The sequence below is a fragment of the Pavona decussata genome, unplaced genomic scaffold (genome assembly GCF_977016875.1).
Source record: "Pavona decussata unplaced genomic scaffold, jaPavDecu1.1 SCAFFOLD_51, whole genome shotgun sequence".
NCBI classification, from domain to species: Eukaryota; Metazoa; Cnidaria; class Anthozoa; order Scleractinia; family Agariciidae; genus Pavona; species Pavona decussata.
Window position 1 is genome coordinate 788,531 of NW_028145473.1, and position 20,848 is coordinate 809,378.

Here is a 20,848-nt window from a genome sequence, read left to right on the forward strand (position 1 = left end):
TAGAGCGATGAGACTTGTTAGAAGCAGCAGAATTTAATTCAGCAGACTGAAGCTCTTTCGCCTTAGACAAATATTCACAGACAGACTGTTTAAACTTAAACACATCTCCATCATGAACTTCATACCATGAATTAGCACTGGCAATATCTGATTCATTCTCTAACACTTCGAGGAAATTATCCTGAGCAACTTGTAGCTTGACAAGTAAATTGTTTAAACCTTCCGTTTCAGATGACACAAACTCAAAATTGTTAAGATCAACAAGAAGAGGCTTCATTTTGTTTATCTGCCTAGTCACGTGGCGAAGAGCCACAGTTCTACGCTCTTTTAACCTTTGTATCTCGTACTGTTTACCTTTATCCGTTGTAATTTTCTTCCTTGCACCCGATTCTAACTCCGCGGTACCATTCTCCGTCGATTTCTCCTCCATATTCAGCGAACCTTGAACCTTAACTGAATCATGAAGCCGTATTTCTGATGCCGCATCCGTCGGTGGAGTGTTAAGCGGTGAAATGGCGCGAAACGAAGCCGTGTCAATTGAAGGCGAACGCGAACGATAACCTTTGAAAATTCCTTCTTCACCATAAGCCATTGTAGATTCCATGTTTTCGTTTTCCATGCCCGTAATTATCCGTGAAAGTTGCAATAGAAAAACCAAGTAAACCGTATTTATCCTTGTAAACCACACATCCATCGACAAACCATGCTTGAGGTCGAGTTTTTACTGTAGATGCGAATGTAAACCAGCCGTAAATTTCAACGTTTATTTCGACACGAGGCACCGTGAGACAAACTCGCAATTCCAGTTACACCGATGGACCTTCATAAGAGTCAACTTAACTGCCGTACAAACCGTGAAAACTAATAAACCTTAGTGAACTTAAAATTGAGGTAAAAACTCGGTGGCCCTCGTGGTAAACATTAAAGGCCACCTATGCGCATGCCCGAAACTAAATGTCTGCGCAGGGAACCCAGCTGGGAAACACGAAGCCCAGCAGTAACAGTCAATAATGAAGAGAATAGTTTGATCGGTTTTTTTTATTTGTTTGTTTGTTTGTTGGGGTTTTGTTTTCATTCACCTTTTCATTCATTTGCTTTTTTTTTTGTTTTATTTTCTGGTCCGAAATTTTGCAGTGTTGTTGTTTTATTTTTCAAGTCATAATTTGGGACTGTAAACGTATATTTTTAACGTAGATTGCTTGACTTTTTTTTTTCAATTACGTTTTCTTTTCTTGGTGTTGTTCTTTAGTTGTTATACATCTCATGTAATATTATTCCAAGAACTATTGAAAATAATTAAACGCGTTATTTCTCAAGTTCCCAGCAAACCACCTAATAACATCGTTGCTGAAAGTCACGTGACCTTGACAACTATTCCCGTTGCCTGGAAACCAATCGATCCACATCATATCCACGGCGTATTGCTTGGTTACAGAATCAGGTACCAGGCTATCGCAATTGGACAAGAACCAGTTAAAGAACAGCCAATCATAGAAAAGACAGTGGCCGCATCTACTTTGTCTCTAGTGTTGAATAATCTTGAGATATTCACCATGTATCGCGTTGACGTGCTTGGATACACGATCATGGGAGATGGACCATCAGCTACAGCTAATGCAGGTTTGTTTACGATAAAACATCGCTTTTTTACTCGAATTAGATCCTCTAACATTTTAAGCCTGAATAGTGAAAAGAAAAGTATCAAATTTCTTGTTATGATATCCCTACTTGCTCATATGTACAGTTCATGAGAAATAAGTAAATTATTATCAAAGATATAATGTATTGACCTTCAAACAAATTCATATTACTCTCTGGTTGAATCATTCAAATGAAAGTTATTTTAAAGCGCTTTTTTAGGGCTTTGTTAGTTTTCAAAATGTTATTACAAAAAATTTGGGATTTACATAATATTTACTCCATCCTCATCAATAACTTGTATCTATAAGACAGTGGTAAAAGAATGACTTACATGCATTCCCGTCAAAAGATATTTTTTCATTTACATCACTAAGATAAGCACAAAAATTGTTTACATCTTCAATACCAAAGTTCAAAAACTGACGAAAACTATGAAATATAAAAATTTATAGTGAATGCACCGAAGTCAGTCATATGATGAACGTTTATGATGCCACGAGTGTGTTGTAATGTTCAAATCATAGAAGTTGCAGCGCATCTTTGGCCATTCTCGGTGAGTCAGATCAGGAGGGAGAGTTTGGGCGTAGGAAGACTAAACAACGTTTATTTTCGTGTATTGTTCGTTTTCAACTCCTCTCGTACCGGCCACATGCCGTTGGTTCTCGATGGACGTCTCCTACAGTCTGTCCATTCTTCAGTTGGTGTGACAGAAACCCTGTCCTGACGTGCTTGCTTACTATTTAGTTCTCTGTTGATTATTTTTGTTCATGTTAGTAATTGTACTGTTTAATTCTAAGTTTGGCTCCCTGTCATTCCTACAATACTTTTCTTCCTTACGATTTCAGTTTTCACTCAAAAAATGTTTCTGATTCGTTCACAGAGACCTGTCGTTGTTATAAACGCCTCACTACAAGTTGGTACGAGTTTCGACCATACGTCCAACTATCAGAAAACAACATCCCAGGCGGGCTTATTCCACCAATCCTTGGCAAGCTGGCAGTCACGTGCTGTGAAAGCTGCCAATCACATGGCAGCTCTTATGTGGACTTAAACTCGAATGGGCTGAACAAGTCAGCGGAGCTCTCCAGTTTGCGCACACTCAAGTCGAGCATAGCTAATCCCACAGACTTTTTCTTCCCGGTGTATGGTTTTAAAGATCAGACTCATTTCGCTAAAGAGTTTGGTTATCATGGTTTGGTGGAGTCACCTGGGATGGCGTACGTTGTCAATACAATTTCCAATGAGGATATGCCCAACGCGGTGTTGATGAACATTGTATCTTGTTGGCCAGCGATAACGCTCTCTTTGGCCATAACCTATTTGGCAGGGCTTGTCATTTGGTCAGTGGTAAGTTTAACCTAGTGACGGTCTTTAAAACAACTTACAAACGACTCTGGCTACGGGCTAAGGGATAAGATAGACCTTCGTCAGAGCGAATCGACGAAGGGCTTACGCCCAAGACGTCAGCACTCGAATCTCTTCACGGTGGACAAGGTCAGTTGATAAAACCAAACATTCGTTAACACGCCTCCGCTGACTTAAAACGTCATTAAAATATGTGGTTCGTTTGTTGTCTTTTACTTACTTACTTTTACGCGCCCGGCATTTGTCGATGAATAATAGCTACCTTGACACACATTAATTTACCTAAACAACCTAGATATTGTAATGCTTTGCGACGATGTCATTAGTTATCCTGCCTTGACAATAGCGAAGCCAATCATTATGGTAGACTTACTTTCGTTTATATTCTGTTCTTTTTTCCTCAGGAGTCCCAGCACAACCCAGATGACTTTCCTCCATCGTTCGTCGTGGGAGCACCTGAGGGATTTTATTGGGCCTTTGTTTCCATGACGACAGTTGGGTAAGGCAGATTACTTTTGTAAATTCTAATATAATTGGGCCCTCATGTGATAAAACTAAACTATTGAAGCACACCTACACCGTATGTGGCTTCCTGTCACAATTCTTGGTTAACGAAAGATTTTTAAATATTGGCTGAAACTAGCTAGAAATACCTATGTACCGGTAAAAATCCCATTAAGTGAGACGGTACAAAAGTGATAGAAGGGCAAGGTTGCAAGTGTCCACGCTGACTGAATAATTACAAACTTCTTAATAAAAGAGCAAACACTGGCAAGCTTTGTATTGTCACTTTTTGATGTAATAACGAATTGATTGCAGTGCTAGATGTTTCCATGGCAACAGGATTTTTTTTTTCCAAATTTAGTTCTTTTTACTTTTATTAAAAAACGTTAACTTTATTATTGTGGCATTTTTCACACTATTTTGATTCTGATTTGGTGATAGATTGTGATAAATTTTGAACCAAATTGGACGGTTTTCTGCTGTTTTGGGGATATCAAGAAAACAGAGAGGGCTGATCTAAGACGGCGACTTCACTGCCATTTTTTTTTTTTCGCGCAAGGTTGCGACTTCAAAGCTACGTATTAACCAGCGGAAATTTTCGTTTAATTTTAGCGCAATGTCGCTTCGCTTTTCCTGAAAGCCTGGTATCTTGTATCAACTTTTAAATATGCTCGAAACCCTTGGGATATCGCAGAATTAAATCCGGCTGAAATTCCTGCTAGTTTGCAAACGCCATTTGAACGTAAACAAATCGCATATTGTAAATGGGCCTTAGTTAGGGGTGTGAGAGCAAAAATTGTACGGTAAATAGTACTAAATAGTACCTTCAAATGGCGTGGAAATTACATAAGTTATTAAGCACAGCCGCCATCTTGGATCCACCAAAGCTCTCCGAAGCCTTCTACATCGTTTCAAAAATAATCAGAGCCAGTTGGAAGCATCAAGTGTCTTGGTTTCTCACTAAGGTGATGCCAGATAACTTTTTGAAAGGGCATAATGATGCCACACTAAAAGCATTTTCTTTCGCAGATATGGCGACCGCGCACCAATCTCAATTGCGGGGAGACTTCTTGCTGTTTTTGTTATTTTATCTGGACTGGTAATCTTTGGACTTGTGAACAGCATCATGGCCACATCCATTACAACTGTAGCCTTGAAAACAGATTCCAAAATTTACGGTGCAAAGGTAAGTAGCTGTCAGTCTGTGTGCTTGGTGGGGATTTAAGGGAGAAGTAGTAATACTCCTTATCTTTATGCAACAAAAATCAGAGTTTTGAACAGGCGTTGATGACATACGAAGATTTTTAACCCTTCTTAACCGTTAAGAGGATCCGAAACCACTACTTTTTGAACGCCTTCGAAGATATTTAGTAGAAATAGAAAATACTATCCCTATTTGCCTGAAATGCCTTACTGTAAATTAACACCTGTTCGCGTGGCAAAGGACGATAGGACTAAAGGTCCTGAATTACCTTTTTGTCTCGACGCTCAGTGGCACGAAATGATGCAATTTTTCACACGGTCAGAAATTTGTGGAAATCCGCCTAATCTCTGATTATCTCTTCGGAAATTATCAATTTTAGCTTTGTCTTATACAGAATCATGGACTTTCTTGTATTTTTAAAACGTTTTTGTAACTGTCTTTCTAGTGGTATTATGCAATACATATTTCCATCACTTCCATCTTTTTCTGAACGTCAGTCTTGCGAAGCCTAAACTTTTGGTCACAAATGCTCCCAGCATCTCCACTAATGTGATCATGAATTTTTCATTGGAATGTGGGGGGTTGGGGGGGGCTTGCGCTCTCGCCACAATTCCTGGGTCCGCCCCTGCATATGACAAGTTTTATATTCTCGTGCGAACGACCAAATCAGTCAATTTTTTCCTTGGCAAGCTTCTTGTCCAAAACCTGCAAAACTGCTGTTCAGTAAGGAAATAGTTTCAAGGAACATTTTCTCATGTCCAAGACTGAATTACGGTAAACGGAAAGAATACCTGTCATGGAAGTTCGTCAGTCTTTTACACGGGCATGTAGCACAACTTGTCAAGGATAAATTGTGACGGTAAACCAATTCATGCAACCGTAACTCACGAGCAAGTAAAACTTGTCAAAAAGCTTGATAAGAAAAACCTAACAGCGTCCAACAAGCTCCAGCGTACGATCTCCAGTCTACGGTCAGGAGATCTGACGAAATGATAGCGTTCGAAAAGCCAGCTTTCGTATCTCTTCAATTACCTTATCAACTCCGCTGATGAGATCAAAAATTCGTTGTCACTCTCCCACCGACGTAGTGCTCGCCCAAAGGTTCTTCGAAAACTATCCTCCTTTATCCATTTATGATCAGTGGAATCGTGTCTCCTTCTAGTCAAACTGTTTTGTCGGAAATTATTAATAAAATAGATGACGACGCGCACCCACATCACCATACAACATTGGACAAGAATACGGGGGACGTCTAAGAGGTATGGGTATGGGTATGGGTATTAGCAATGGCAGCCAAATGTACAAGTTTAAGGGATTTTTCATAGGGTTGCAGACAGGAGTAACAAGTAAATAGTTAACAGAAATATTCAGGGCATTTTTCATCTTCTATATTTTATAGGTAGCAGCGATTATTGAAACACCTGAATACAGAATGGGGATTAGAAAGAATGCAAGAATGGACACAGGTATTTTGGTCTCAGCAACCAACCCGAGAAGCGACTCACATACAAAACAGCGTGATTTTCTTACCTTTTATAGGTTAATTTTTTAAGAATATATCCAGTTTGTGACTAAACAAATCGCTCCGTTACAATTTACACCCAGCGGGTCATCTCCTTCGGGTGTAATTTAATAATAGACACGATGGATTTAGACGTACCTCCTGCAATCCAGTCGTGGAATGCCTTTAACTCGAGTGATTCCGCCCGAAAAATAAATAAGGTTTAAACACTCATAAAAAATTTACACAACCGGAGGGAAATAGATCATTAAAAGCTCCCAACAGGAACGTAGTTCAAAAATGAGATATCTCATCACAAAGTCGTAGAAAAGACGCCGGCCAGGCTGCGAACGTAAATCCGATTCCATCCAATAATCTTGGTATTCCTTCTGTGAACTATACACTCTCTTCAAGCTTGGTAGCTTGGGAAAAAAATTGTTGTTGTTTTTTTGGGAAAAGGCATAAAATAAAGATGTCTTCTTGGGTACAAACAATGGTGCATGAGTCAACTAGAATTTGGGGAAAGACAGCCACTCGTAAATTCGAACAATAACACTTCGTTCTGAAGTTTTTAACACGTAATATTCAGCAGGAAAACTGAAGCAAAACAGTAGTTGTGTTGATTCAATCCTTTCAAATTCGCAAACTCTATGATGACAGTCAGTGACTTTGATATCTAAATTACCTCAGTCCTCTTAGCTAAAGTCATAACGGCTCGTTTTCAAAAATGGCAATCGCTGGGAAGGTATGATGAAGGCTTGCTTGGAATCATGATTTTTATTTATTAATTTGTCGATGTTCCTTTTCTTTTCTTTCGTTTTTGTTTATTTGCTTGTTGTTGCTGTTTTTTTTGTTTGTTTTTTTTGTCCTTTTTTATACCGAACAACCGACCAACTTTCACGAAAGAGAGAACAAAAAGAAATTAAGGAGACACTTAATGACGAAGGCTTGAGTGCCCCCGACAGTTATTGCACTCGTTTGACGCAATTCGTTCAGTTTTTTTTCTTTTCCTTTTTTCTTAAGATCACGAGTACCACACTTTCGAGGACATTTACGCGGCTTTAAAAAAATGAGAAGTCGTCGGTGCCTTGATTGATACATACAGTGCCGGAAGCAGCAAGGAAATGTTTGAAAATGGACATCTGCGAGTCAACAAAATTCTGGATTACTCCTCCACATATGGAGTGGTGATGGGTAAAGAGGCCAGGAAACTTAGAGTGTGTTTTAAACATCTCACTCAAAATGTCTTCGCTAGCGAGATCTCGCATCATATTCAGAAGAACACGGAACAGCTGAAGGTAACAACAGAAATGGTGTAAAGTTCGCAAGTACTGACATCATTTTTGATGAATGTTATGCTGAAAGTGGCGACCGTCTAAGGGAAAAGATCTCAAACGTAGAACTTGATTCTGTGCTAGTCGGGATGAAACAGTTCATATGCTGTTTTTGTACCAAGACGATACGAGAGTAAAGTAGCCACGCTGGACTGCTGGTAAACTGACCCGGAAAAAGCTGATCTTTTCGAATTTTAAGAGAAAACACACGGCGTTATGAATACCACTGTGTAAAAATTAAGTGATCCCTTGACTCCCAAACACCCAACGCTATATAACTGAGATATGGGAAGAAGCGAACCTTGAGGGAGTTTAATTAATACCCTTATGCGAAGACTTGGTCATCGCTGAGGTGTAGAGGGAGGGGTCGGTAGCGTCTGGCGGGAAATACCAAAACCATCGCCTAAGATTGCCACATGAGATGTTTCCATGGAACTAATCCCTTGCATGAATAAGAGGAAAATTGAGGCATTTGTGTGTGACTACCCAAGTTAATGCGTATCACGGTTTCCACTTTTCATAGAAAGGGTCGGCAATTGTAAGTTACATGTTTCAGCAACATTGAAATAACCACGTAGTTGTGTGTATTAACGGCTAGAAAGATCTTGAGTTGCTGTTGTATTGTTTCCTCAGCTCGTAGGAAGGGGAGGGGTGGGGGCGCTAAGATTTCAAACCTACTGGGAGAGGAGCAAGCTATTTTATTTTTGAAAGGAGAGAGACGCGTTAAAGTGTTGAAATGTTCTTTTTTGCGGTGGGGGGTGAGGGGGGGGGGGGGGGGAGACAAGCTGGGTTGTGCCTAACTGCTGGCAGATTAGGAAAATTTAACAGGTATTTGAGGTAAACAAAGTGGGTGTTTGGGCGGCGAGTGCATATTGGCCCAGATCTGGATGCTCCTGTAAATGCTAAGGACTCGACCATTGCTATTTCTCGTTCACCACTGGAGTAAATAAAAGTATATTTTCTACTTTGTTTTTGTAGGAGCCTCCCGATTCACTCCCTGAAGAGAGGTCAACAGGAATCTTTGATAGTCGGAGCCTTTTGTTTCGAAGAACTTTACTTATAACCAGCGTGTTATTGTCAACGTTCCTACTGCTGGGTATCATCTATGAGATAATTCGACGCATAAGAGCTCGATCAAAGATTCAGTCTGTTGGTAGGTTTCTCTGTTGTTGTTGTTACCTGTGTTGTTGTCGTATTGTCAAAAAGAAAAAACTAGAAATGGTACGCACGGTACTCATCACTTGAAAGTCAGTGCTTTGATCCTAGGCTCTGTCGCCGTGTAATTTCCTCAGAAAACAAGAATGTTGAAAAGTTTAGCTGGAGACGTATTATATCATAGGCTAGGGTGGCCATGAATGCTACGGAAATCCAAAATTTCAAACTTTGAAAAAACTAAAACGGCATGTGCCTCTGCAGTAAAATATGTTGTGCACGTGGTCTTAGATCTTTAAATTTGCGGACAATCACGTTGAAATTGAGAGTCAGAGTTATTTATTTCACCCAGATTTTCGCTGCTTATCGGCTGACCATGCGTTTTCTAATCCCCATGAGCCCCCCGGGACAGTAGTAGAGGATTTTCGAAGTGGACGAAATTTACGGCAATGTGAATCGGTAATATAATGAGGCTTCCGCCGCTAGCACATAGCCGCAGATAACACCAAAATCACCCACGATTTTCTCCCAACTGGTCTCGTAGCTCAGTCGGTAGAACAACGGGCGATCAAATCCTGAGATCGTGGGTTCGATCTCTTGCAAGGTCAAATATTTTTTCTCTGCCTCGTGTGGCCTCCCACTTCCTTGCTAGGGCTAACGCTCAGTGGGGAATACACGGGTTCACTTAGCACAACAACATACACTGAAGGGTTAATTCTCTGATCCATCATTTGTGTCATTAGTTGTTGCGGCACAACATTCATTGTATCCTTTGATTTCTTTATTAGATTGGACACAGAGGTTTGTGGCTGAGATAAGAGAGATAGTGGAAGATTTTAATCAGAAAATGAGGACAATTAAGGCCACCATGGCTTCCAAACATAAACAGGAAAGGAAGAACTTTGTGAAGAGATTTGCCAAGAGTAGGGCCAGGAAGTATTCGTCAACGGCAGTTCTAACCGAAGAAGTTTACCTGGCTGAGCCACTACCCGGGGTCGATTGCTAACGTTATAACCTGCTCTCGTCTGCTGCAACTGCTTCTCTAACTTCGATTTGGCAAGACGTGCATTGAAATCTTGGCAGGTTGAAGAAAATTTGCGTTAGGAGCACTGGATGACATTCCGGACAAAACACCTTGGCAGGAAACGCAATCTGCTTTCCCGAGTTCCGGAAAGAAATGTAGACAAGCGGAAGTGAAAGGGTACGATAAGAATTCTGGTTACTGCGGGATTTGCAATTATTGGAAAAGAGTGAGATTGAAGATGCCGCATTTTGTGCCTTCACAATCGTCAGAAGAAACTGCATTTATGAAGACTAAAATCAGAAAGCAGTGGGAAATGCGATACAGTAAAAACCCACGTATAAGAACCTAGAATTTTTGGGTTTAGGCTGAATGGGTTCTTATATTTTGGGGTAGTTTTTCCAAAGTCAGGCTGATTAGGTTCTTAGTAGGTTCTTATTTGTAGGATTTGTCATAGTGATACAAAAAGTCAGGGCACTATACAGATTCAAGTCCCAAGACTACACCAGTATAATTTTATACAGTACTACATATTCTATACTCTGTATTTAAAAGATTTTCAATTTTGAAGTTTCTTCATTGTATTACACACTGTATTAAACAAATAATTTTCATGGTATATTTCTCAGAAATTTCACAATTTCTAACAAAATCCAGTATTTTGGCCTTACAATAAGAGTGTTTCTTTTTTTTTTGTATAAGAACCTATTTTTCTTTGCCAGGCTAAATAGGTTCTTATATATTTGGGTATTAAAATGCCCAATTTCAGCCTGTAGGTTCTTAAATCACGAGGTTCTTATACGTGGGTTTTTGCTGTATTCTGATCTTTCGTTTTCATAAACCTTTATCTATCATTAAGCGATAAGACTGAATAAGCATCGCACCAGCACTTGCCACAAAATATGTTTTTTTCTCATAGGTTGCAGTACTGAGATATGCAAGTAAAAGTGACCATACGTTAATTAGAAAGCTTTGACTACCAACCCCGCGCATATAGGATCATACGATTGTGTAGATGCTTAATTTCTTCGCCAGAAATTAGGAAGGAACCGTTTGTACCAGGTTCATTAAATCAAATTAAAGCATCAGAAGCCTTCATAACAATGGTTTGGCATGGTTTTAGTTATTGTAAGAATCGGTCAATTAGAATACTATTTAGTACAAATTCATAATTAAAACGGTAATTTTATTATGGAGGGGGAGTCTCAGAAGCGTTCAAACATTACTGGTAAAGTCTGCATAGCTTAAACGGAGAATGCTGATTTGAGTTGTCCACTTGCTCCTCCCTTTGACAAAACCACAATCTGGGCAAACACGTACGTAAAACAGCAATACGCTTGAATTAAACCCAAAATGTGTCGCTTCTCCAGTGAATCACGTAGTACAAAGCGTGCATAAGGCTCGGGCCAGATCTAAAGCGCCCAAATTCATGTGTCCAGTTCCCTTAAGGCTACGTTGGATCAAGCAATTTCATCAGTTTGATAAGTTCATAAAAGTTAATTGCCACTAGGGAAATGTTCACAAATAACAAGTATTTTACGTGTGTAACAAAAAACGATGGCAAGAGCAAATAATTAGGAGCTTTCTGGTAAACTATTGATTAACCAAACTGTAGCCACTCGTTTAGTCGGAAAACAAATGCGACGATTATGCATAAGAAAGTCTTCTTAAATGGAATACTGGTGGAAGTCAAGCCATCACAATTGCATCACCGCGTACAAAAACAGAAAGATGAGCTGAAGACCTTAAAACTCAAACTTTTTGCTAAATTCTCTACTACTTAGAAATAATTAAAACGAATGAAGGAGTGTACGTTAATCCACATGTGAATTGGCAATAAAACAAAGCCAACAGGGGAGTGGACGGTGGAAGTTGAGGGGTTAGTTCTTGGTTCCACCTGTTGTCCATATTTTGCGGAGTGGTTGTCAACTATCTTTTGGCGGGAAAATTTGACAAAATTGGACAGCAGTTACCATAACAACATAACTCACTCACTCATTATGCACCGACTTTAGTTAAAAATTGCAAAGACAATAAAAAGTGCAAAGGTGTATTTTAATTTCTTCTCCCAACTGTAAAATTTTCTGAGATGACGCCACAACCGGAATGAGAGTAAAATTTACAAATTTGGCAAAAAAACGACGTATGATTCCGAGCGAAAGAGAACTACGAAATCTTGGCAAATTTTCGAATCCGCAAAATTATCGGGGACACCGGTACATAACGAGAATATTAGCAAACACTAAACTGGTGTTGTCTTCTGTGTTTCCAGATCGTTTGTTGGCCTTTAAAAGACATATTTGCGTATAAGCTAAGACAGTTTGATCTGTTCGAATACTTTAGCTGAGGGAGAAAATCCAATGAGGCAGCTGAGAGAGTCTACGCCAGCCGCCATCTTGTTTTGGGTGTGTAGGGTCAGTGTCACGTGACGGGTCAGTTCAACATTCCAGAGCCGCTATTGTTTTGGTCGCTTTTGGTTTTGGTTCGCCGAGTTTCCTAACCAGTCTCCCTCTAGTAACTATGGTCACAGAAAGTTTTAGGAAACTGAATCTCATTTCCCGAATTTACGAGCTGTTGTTGTCTTTACGAAAATGCAAGTTGACCCTACTTCGAATTTTTATAGAGATATTTACTCAGCCGAAAACGAAAGGAATTAGTTTTCCAGTGTTACGAAATTTTGAACTAACATTTTGCGGGAAGAAAACTAGATTTGCCATAAAACTTAATCCGAATTTCTGAGGCGTTTCCGAAGAGTTGTCTACCGAAATGAACTGTTTGGTGCCCCTGCCCCTTAATTATTTAGCCTAGCGCATGAAGACATATCTTTTTGTCATAAAGAAGTTTTTGCTAAATGCTGTATGCAATATTGTATTCCATTGCGACCATCCGCTAGACTAGCCTCTGCTATTTGGATGATCCCAACTTACTCCCATATAGATGTTGTTATCTTTTTTCATTATTTGAGTTGAGTAATTATAAATTATCTCATTATATCTGATTATCTGGATTATGCGCGAGGATTTAAACAATATTATTTTGTTCAAGGTAATTCGCTTCAACTACCCTGCTAGCAGAAGTTTCTTTCTGGAAAATCTTTTAGCATTTACGAAGCCGTTCGCGTCTCTAGTATTTCGCGTTGTCGGCTTGTTTACTTCCCGACTACGCGAAATGCGAGAGACGCAAATGACTTCGTACATGCTTTTTACTTGCAGGAAAAAAACCCCTGCTAGCAGGGTAGGCTCAACAGTTGGTGGACATCATTTGGTCGGCTACAAACAGTTCAGAAAGTCTTATTCGAGAGGCTCCACACCAAGGTCCAAGCCATAACCCCTTCACATACCATATTTTACAGAAAAGGTAACCCTTGGTACCTTTTTAAGAATTTTCCGTGCTTGTACTTTGATAAATTCATCCATGTGTAGGGCTTCGACAATAAAATAGATCACATATCACTTAATATCCCCCTCCCCACAAAAAAATATATATTTGCAAACGTTTTCAGGAAATTGCCGACTCCCACCCCCCTCCCCAGCATAAGGGCCTGCGTTTAATTTCCTTCGCTTTCTACTGTCTTTGTCTCAAATTAGCGGAAGTAGGTACGTAAGGTGGTCTGATCTTGCAGTTTTGCACATATCTATGGAGCCCTGTTGCTTCTCTCATGGAAAGAAGTTTACCAATTGAGGTCGCACCGAGGAGAGCCGCCGAAAGAATGAGAAATGAAAAAATTCCCAGTTGAAAAGAAGGGAAAAGGAAGGACAAAACGAGGAAACTCCAATATCGTCATTTTTGACACCAGGTTACCAAGCTCCACATGGATTTCTAACATGGCGGCACTTCTTCGGTTTGGTGCTGCGAGAGCTTGCAGATTTTTGACATCGTACAGTGTTCGCTCTGTTTCGATGTACCAACAGAACTCGCCAGCCCATTACAAAGAGCATTTTTTGAAAGCATGCCAGCCTATTCTCAGTGGTTCAAGATATTTGTCAAAAGAAAGTTCTACGGCAAGTGATGAAGCAGCGGATGAGGTGCCCGGCGAAACTTTCGAAAATCAGGTGGAAAGTGACAGTTCTGAGGCGGCCGCAGCAGTTGATAAAGGGAACACTTACCAAGAGTTTCGGAACCGACGGAGTCCAAGACAAGGAGGAGATTTCAAATACCAGCGGCAAGTCAGACAGCTCGGGACACTGGTTATGAAGTCGCATTTGGTCAGAGCTTTCAAAGAGATTCTTGAGCGAGGTAAGGTGCCATCACGTGGGTAGAATCTCCATGATTGGTAGGATTGCTAAAGTTAAAATTTCTCCTATATTGTCATATTTCTTCAAAGTTTCCATTTCTTGTAAAACTACGTACCGTAATCGATTATTAATTCACTTGCGTATTCACAGATTACATAACTTCAGATTTAACAGTTGGTTGACCTCCTCCACTGCCTGCTTTATGTTTGTTACTAACAACTTAAAGGGCAGTATCATGGGAAATATCATGATTTGGGGCAAAAATTCACTAAATTTAAGCTTTGAACACTGTGTTTATTAATTTCTAAATCGATAATTAAAAGAAGTACTAATCGTAGTGATGCTACTGAGACCATATAGTACATATGTGACCCTCCACGTGAAAACAGGGCTTATGAAAATTTCACGGTGAGGCCATTTGGCGGTCAATGCCCGTGAAATGGAGTAAAATCATCAGATTTACCATGAAATTCCTTTAAAGCAGAGTGAACACGGCGTGAAGAACAGTGATGCCCCTGTGAAATTAATCACGCCGTTAAAAAATGGACCACACCTTAAAACTTATTCATGTCGTGAAACAAACTTCACGCCATAAAAATAAAAAAAGACTTCACGCCATGAAGTAAATTTCACGCCGTGAATGTTATTGACGTCTAGGAAAATTGTAATAATCATGCTTGCTGCAAAAAGCACGCTGTTAAAAATTTATGGACCGCGCCATAAAATTAAAACAACAAATTCTTGCCGTGAAATAAAATCAATGCCGGCGTGAACAATGAACCAGTTTTCTTATTGTTTACACAATTTCTGGGGCCCTTTGATGGTGACTTGTGCACTTCAATAATGGTTTTGACTTTCAAAGTTCCCTTGTTGTCGTTCATTGCAAAATGTTTGCTATCCAATACAAACTCTTTTGAAGGAGACACGTTAATATTATTATCCGCAGAGGAACCTTCGCTAGCAAATTCGCAACTGACGCGAGCAAGTTGATTGCGCCGGTTGCAAATTGCTCAGAGCAAACTGCCAATCAAATTACCAACATTGCGCCGGAAAATTGGAAAGTTGTGCGGAAAGAACATCTGGTTTTACTGTAAAACGTACGAGAGGTGGTCGCTAGGAGAGGGTTGACTGTTGTTTATTAATTTCTACGCAGAACGATGTCAACAACATTGAAATGTCCCTTGACAGAAGTTCAGTCGGTTTCCCCATTAAACCTGTGATAAGGCCCAATTTTAGCAGTGCTCTTATTTATTTTTACGCGGTCGCTGGCTAAATTTTTGCAGGAATGGTGTTTAAAATACCAAGACTGAGAGCCTGTTCACAGGTTTATAGTTCTGACTTACTACGTCTGCCTACAACCGCGTCTCAATTCATACAAAGGCGCGATAAGAGGCGCCTCATTTCTCAGGCTACCGATAAACCAACCAATGGAATAATGAATTTTGACAGGCTGTTGCAACATTATCGCAAGATGTTAATTTCATGCAAATGATCTCAAAACACGTTCTTAAGTTGACCTGAAAGTTGACCTGGCTGAACAAAAGCAAAACACTGTTATTAAGGATATTGTGTTTTATTTGTGAAATTTTGGCGTAAATAATCGATTAAGCTTTATAATACTTCAGAAGTATGTTTACTGGGGCATTTTGTTTAATTCGCCGCGATACGTAACCGGATCCTAATAAATTATTTTCATTATTTTTCACTCTGACGCCATTGAAAAGTTTCACGGCGAGGTTTTCATTTCACGGCGTGAAATATTTCACTCCTTTATAATTTTATTTTCACGGCGTGAACCAGTCTTCAGATTCACTCCCAGAGTGAAAACGTTTCGGAATAGCGTGAACACGGCGTGAAATTTGCTAGATTTTCCACTTCACGGCGTGAAGTTTCAAATACACGTGCCGTGACCGTGAAAAAAATTCACTATTTGGAGTGAAATCCATAAGCCCTCCTTTCGCGTGGAGGGTCACATGTAGTACATTTTTAGCGCGTTAATTGAAAACTAACAGCGAAAATTGAAAACGACAAGGCCGACGTTTTCAAATTTGAACCCATTTTTATTTTGGTCATCTCCCGGTGAAAATATCCGTCGATAGTTTCTTTGCATTCTGATAGTCTTTTAATGGAATTTTGGTCATTATATCTTGGCTGCTATCAACCGAACAGTGTCTTTCCGATTTTCAATGTGTTACTAGAAATAGCGTGATACTGTCCCTTTAAGCACGTCGAACGCACTCCCTAATCTGTGATTACTCCTAGTATAGTCAATTTCAGAAAAAAGAGCTGGATTTTTTTTTTCTGATAATGGGAGACCATCAAACGAAAAGGAAAAAAATTGCCTTTTCAACTGTGAAAATAAAATTATGAATGAGCATATGTTCCAGGGTATCTAATCGAACAAAATCGAACAACTCCAGACAACCCACATTTTATACCTATCATTTTCACTTAATATAACTTCTAGCCAAAAGACTTGTTCTCTTCCATGTTGGAGACTTTTGACACTTCTGAGGACCTTAGAAACCAGCCAAATTTACCTGCAGTTGCTTCAAGCCCTATGAATCATACCTATGATTTAACTAACAGTCACAATTTTTCAGTTATTCACTGGATTGGTATAAGGTAATAAACATGCTGTATGTATACAGTGCCAAAAGACATCTTAACCCACTATTATTCCTCAGTATTGAGCATGTGTATTCTTCTCCTTGTAGAGGGTGGAATCACATCTATACAAGCTTACCAAGTGCTGCGGAACTGTGGAACAGAGTTGCTGTTTGAAAAACCAGAAAAGAGAGTTGAGCTAGCGCATTACTTTTGGGATCAGTTAATGGAGATGGGTAAGTGCTGCATTTTGCTGTGACCAGTCTTCCTGTAACATTGTGGATGCATGTCAAAGGGGTTAAATATCAATTAATCAAAATCAATAGTCCCTTCTCCAAAATGGCGGCAACAGATTTGAATGAAGTAAAATTGAACTGAATGAAAAAGTGATACCGGTGCACTGGAAAGAGCACCTTTACTTTAGTAACCTTGCAAAGTTTCAGCATATTAGGTGTTATATCAGCTTAGGAAATGTACCCTGTAGGATGAAATTTGACAAATAATTTACAGACGTTTGTATGACTATGTCATACCCCCAGTCATACAACATCTGTAAAAATGTGCACATGTACAAATTATATAAATTTTTCATTTTTAAACTTACATTTTCTCAGCTGATATTACACCTGATATATATGCTGAAACTTTGAAGGGTTACTACATGTAAATAAAAGGTGCTCTTTCTAGTGCTGGTATACGTTTTTAATTTTAACTTACAGTGTATTTGAATTTTCGGCCGCCATTTTGGAGAAGGGTCTATTTATCATGCTGTACAGTATTAGGTATTTTTGTGTTCAGTTGCTTGTGAACCGAATCAGCCTCTTTTAAATGATGACAGCTCTGAAAAACTTTTTGAGAATTAAAGCTTCCAAAATACATGTACTAACAGTGTGCTCATGTAGCTGGCCATGGTTTTGAAATCAGTGTACTGTTATCTTGTCAAGAATTAGTGCATAATGTACATGTACAAATTCTGTATACTGTATTATGGTTCAATTTGATCAGTGTGATTTTTATTTTCCTTTATGTTGGATTCATTGTACCGTAATTCAGGACAACGAAGAACAAAACAAACTTGCTTGAAAAATTTACAACCAAAATAATGTATAAAGCGTATTTATAATAATATTACTTATAAAACCATGAAATAATAATTTTATTATACCCCCTATTATTAGTTGATATTAGAAATAAATTTTGTACTAACCCAGCATGAAGTAAGGGGAGCTTCAGTTATGTTCCAAAATTGCTTTTAGATACGGTAGTCAATAAACTTTTATGTAGTTTATGGCTTGTTCATGTCAGCTTTTGCACCTGGTTTTGTCTTGTTAAAGCAAAATAAACTTGTTATCAGTTGTTTTTTTATTCTTTTATAATGTTCTTGCTTGCTGGATATATTGGGAAAATAATAAGCGCCCACCCTCGAATAAGCCACCACCCTCATGGGCCCGAAATTAAATAAGCACCCAATGTGGTTAATCAAATAAATACAATATTTGTACAGTCATACATGCTCAGTAGTTGTTTTATTTTTACTTCTTTTTTCATACAGGTGTTAAGGCAGATGTTATGCTGTACAATGCACTCTTGTCTGTGTACATTCAAAACAATCACCACTTCAATCCGCTGGAAATTCTGGAAAAGATGGAGCAAAATAACATAGATCCAAACAGGGTAGGTCAAGGTTATTAACAGCAGTTTTCAGTTACATGTAGTTTGATAATTAATAAAATTCCTGAACTAGCAAGTTTTATGGGGGTAGCATAATTTTGGCAACTGGATAACTTTCCTGGATGTATGTCTAGCCCATTTTTTGAAAAGGTAGCCAATCAAAACTGGAACACCTTTTGTGTAATGATGCTGAAACACTGCTTTTTTTTTTTTTTTTTTTTTGCCAAAAATGTTCTACACGTCTTACACCACTATGAAACATTTAACCTGAAAAGGGTTTTTGTCACAAACACCTACATGTACAATCTACATGTACAATGTACACAGTGTCATATTAGTGTACATTCTAACTTGGTACAGTAAATGTTTTTCTTGCCGGCTGAGCTTGCAAAAAAGGCAAGAAATTAAATTCTCACACACTGAATGGGGGGCTGGGTACGAGTCAGGATATCAGATGTCACATTTGGTCATGTGATTCAGTTTTTGTTTTCTTGCCATACGAAGCAACAGCTTCCCCACCCTCCCAGCCCCATGCCAGTCTGTTAGTGAGTGTAATCTTTGTGAAGTTGTTGAGTTGTTAATAAATGCTGTTGCATTCTTGTCTGGCAAACAAATGGAATTCAGTGTGTGAGAACAAATACGTACATGTATTCACTAGAAGACCACATTTTCCTACAAACTGATTGCAAATTAAGTCCTTTCTTTACAATGACAAAGATCATGTTTTTTTCTATCATACAACCAGTATTTTAATAAGTAATATATTAAACACAAGAAGGTGTGTTTCATCAGATATCCAAACACTGGAAAGGAAAAAACGAGGTGCAGCCAATTTTTTTAAACGACTTTGAGGTGTTTGGATATCTGATGAAACACAGTTTCGAGTGTTTGATGTGGCTTCTCAAATGATCCATAATTCTTGGAAAAATTCAAGGCTAAAGTTGGCAAAATGTTATGGTAATTAGGAAGACATATCCAAACCACGGTCACAGTAGTGATTTTCTTTATCTTCTTAAGTTTGATGAATCACTAAATAAATTTGTTTGAGAACTGCATTTCCTGTAATACAGTGTATATCAAACACAAGACACAGTGTTTCATCACAATAATAATATTATCAAAAACCTTGAAGTTCATCAAAAATACTCTCACGACTGAGCACTACGCTTCATAATTTCAACTCTCTTCTCTGTGTTTCATAATTATTATGAAACACAGAGAAGAGAGTTGAAACTATGAAGTGTAGTGCTCAGTTGTGAGAGTATTTTTGACGAACTTCAAGGTTTTTGATAATATTATTATTGTGATGAGACACTGTAACAAGTGTTTGATATAACTTCTCAAACAAACTGATTTTGAAGGAGAAATTAAGGATGCAAAAATGAGGAGTTTTTGATCAGATATCCAAACACATGACGATGCATGATTTCCTTTGTCTTCAATGGCTTTTGAATTATTAATGAGTTTGAGAAAATATGTTCACAGTACATGTACATGTAGGGGCTCAATAGAGAACTGGGCTTAACTGAGCTTTTACCGTAATTATCTTGACATAATTGTCACTGGTTTTGTTTTATTCAGACCACCTTACAGCTACTGATGCAAGGCTATGCACAGAAAGGAGATATTGAAGGGACCTTGTAAGTTTTGTTCATATTCTACAAGTGGATCACGCTCCTTTTACATCATCATTTTAAGTGACAACTAATGTTAATAGAAATACAATTTCTGTAGCATGTGCACTTTTCAGTAAAGATGTGGCAATGTCATTCAAGAAGAGATGAACAGAGTTGGGCTCGGGTGACCGAGATTACTGTTATCGTACGATACTGTACATGTACACTGTAACTGCCGTCTGATTTTGTGCCATGTGACGTGTTTTGTCCAGTGAGAACACAGGCAGCCCAAGTATGCATCACCAGAGAGCGTGTGATAATTATTATTAGCTAGGGCTGCCTGTGGTAAGAATTTGAGAAAATTTATGGGTGGGTTAATGATGTTTAATCATCCCTTACTTACACCTGTACACTGTAGTTTATTTTGACATTTTGCAGCAAAGTTCTAGAGTTCATAAAAGAAGCCAACATGCCTCTTACTGAGCAAGTGTTTGCAGCTCTTGTTACAGCATATGGTTTTAATGGGTAAGTACATGTTATGGTTCAAATTTATCCTTTGTTTAAATTTTATAGAGAATAAAAGATACTCAGAGTAAGTTCATTGTGTCAAGATAGGCAACAAATGACAAACTAAATTTAAACTATAATGTCAAGTTATATTTTGGTACGAACTACATGTATATACATGTACCATCATCAGACTAAGAATATGCATACAAGTTTATCAAAAATGAATATACACTGTAGATCTTTTTTCTAATAAATTATACAGTGTACTGTATACAACAAGATGATAAAATAATGCTTCAATTTCTTTTTTTTTAGTGATCCTGAAAGTGCCAGGGGTGTGTTTGATCTGATGAGGTATGTTCAAACTGTGTAAAAAAAAATTGTTCAAACTTTCAGACAGTTGTAAAAGAGTGACATACATGTACTTGTTTGCATGTTTTTCTCAGTCTTGGGGCCTCTTGTTGTACTTTGTACAGTATGTCTAACA

The 20,848-nt window shown here is 38.6% G+C and overlaps 1 protein-coding gene and 1 pseudogene across 2 annotated transcripts in view; both read left to right on the forward strand.

The window, feature by feature from the left end:
- The window catches only part of LOC146480978 (protein sidekick-1-like), a 29,354-nt pseudogene extending 19,498 nt beyond the window's left edge, over positions 1 to 9,856 (forward strand). Inside the window, exons 13-20 of the transcript XR_014864505.1 lie at positions 1,318 to 1,620; positions 2,522 to 2,988; positions 3,411 to 3,505; positions 4,540 to 4,696; positions 6,114 to 6,180; positions 7,239 to 7,513; positions 8,528 to 8,702; positions 9,490 to 9,856. The product of XR_014864505.1 is annotated as a protein sidekick-1-like (transcript). The remainder of the gene's footprint in view (positions 1 to 1,317; positions 1,621 to 2,521; positions 2,989 to 3,410; positions 3,506 to 4,539; positions 4,697 to 6,113; positions 6,181 to 7,238; positions 7,514 to 8,527; positions 8,703 to 9,489) is intronic.
- A 3,649-nt stretch (positions 9,857 to 13,505) lies between these two features.
- Positions 13,506 to 20,848, forward strand: part of LOC146480979 (leucine-rich PPR motif-containing protein, mitochondrial-like) — a 54,201-nt gene continuing 46,858 nt past the window's right edge. Inside the window, exons 1-6 of the mRNA XM_085108666.1 lie at positions 13,506 to 13,958; positions 16,675 to 16,800; positions 18,117 to 18,238; positions 19,817 to 19,875; positions 20,290 to 20,376; positions 20,677 to 20,715. Coding sequence (XP_084964792.1) covers positions 13,547 to 13,958; positions 16,675 to 16,800; positions 18,117 to 18,238; positions 19,817 to 19,875; positions 20,290 to 20,376; positions 20,677 to 20,715 — 845 coding nt within the window. The 5' untranslated portion in view covers positions 13,506 to 13,546. The remainder of the gene's footprint in view (positions 13,959 to 16,674; positions 16,801 to 18,116; positions 18,239 to 19,816; positions 19,876 to 20,289; positions 20,377 to 20,676; positions 20,716 to 20,848) is intronic.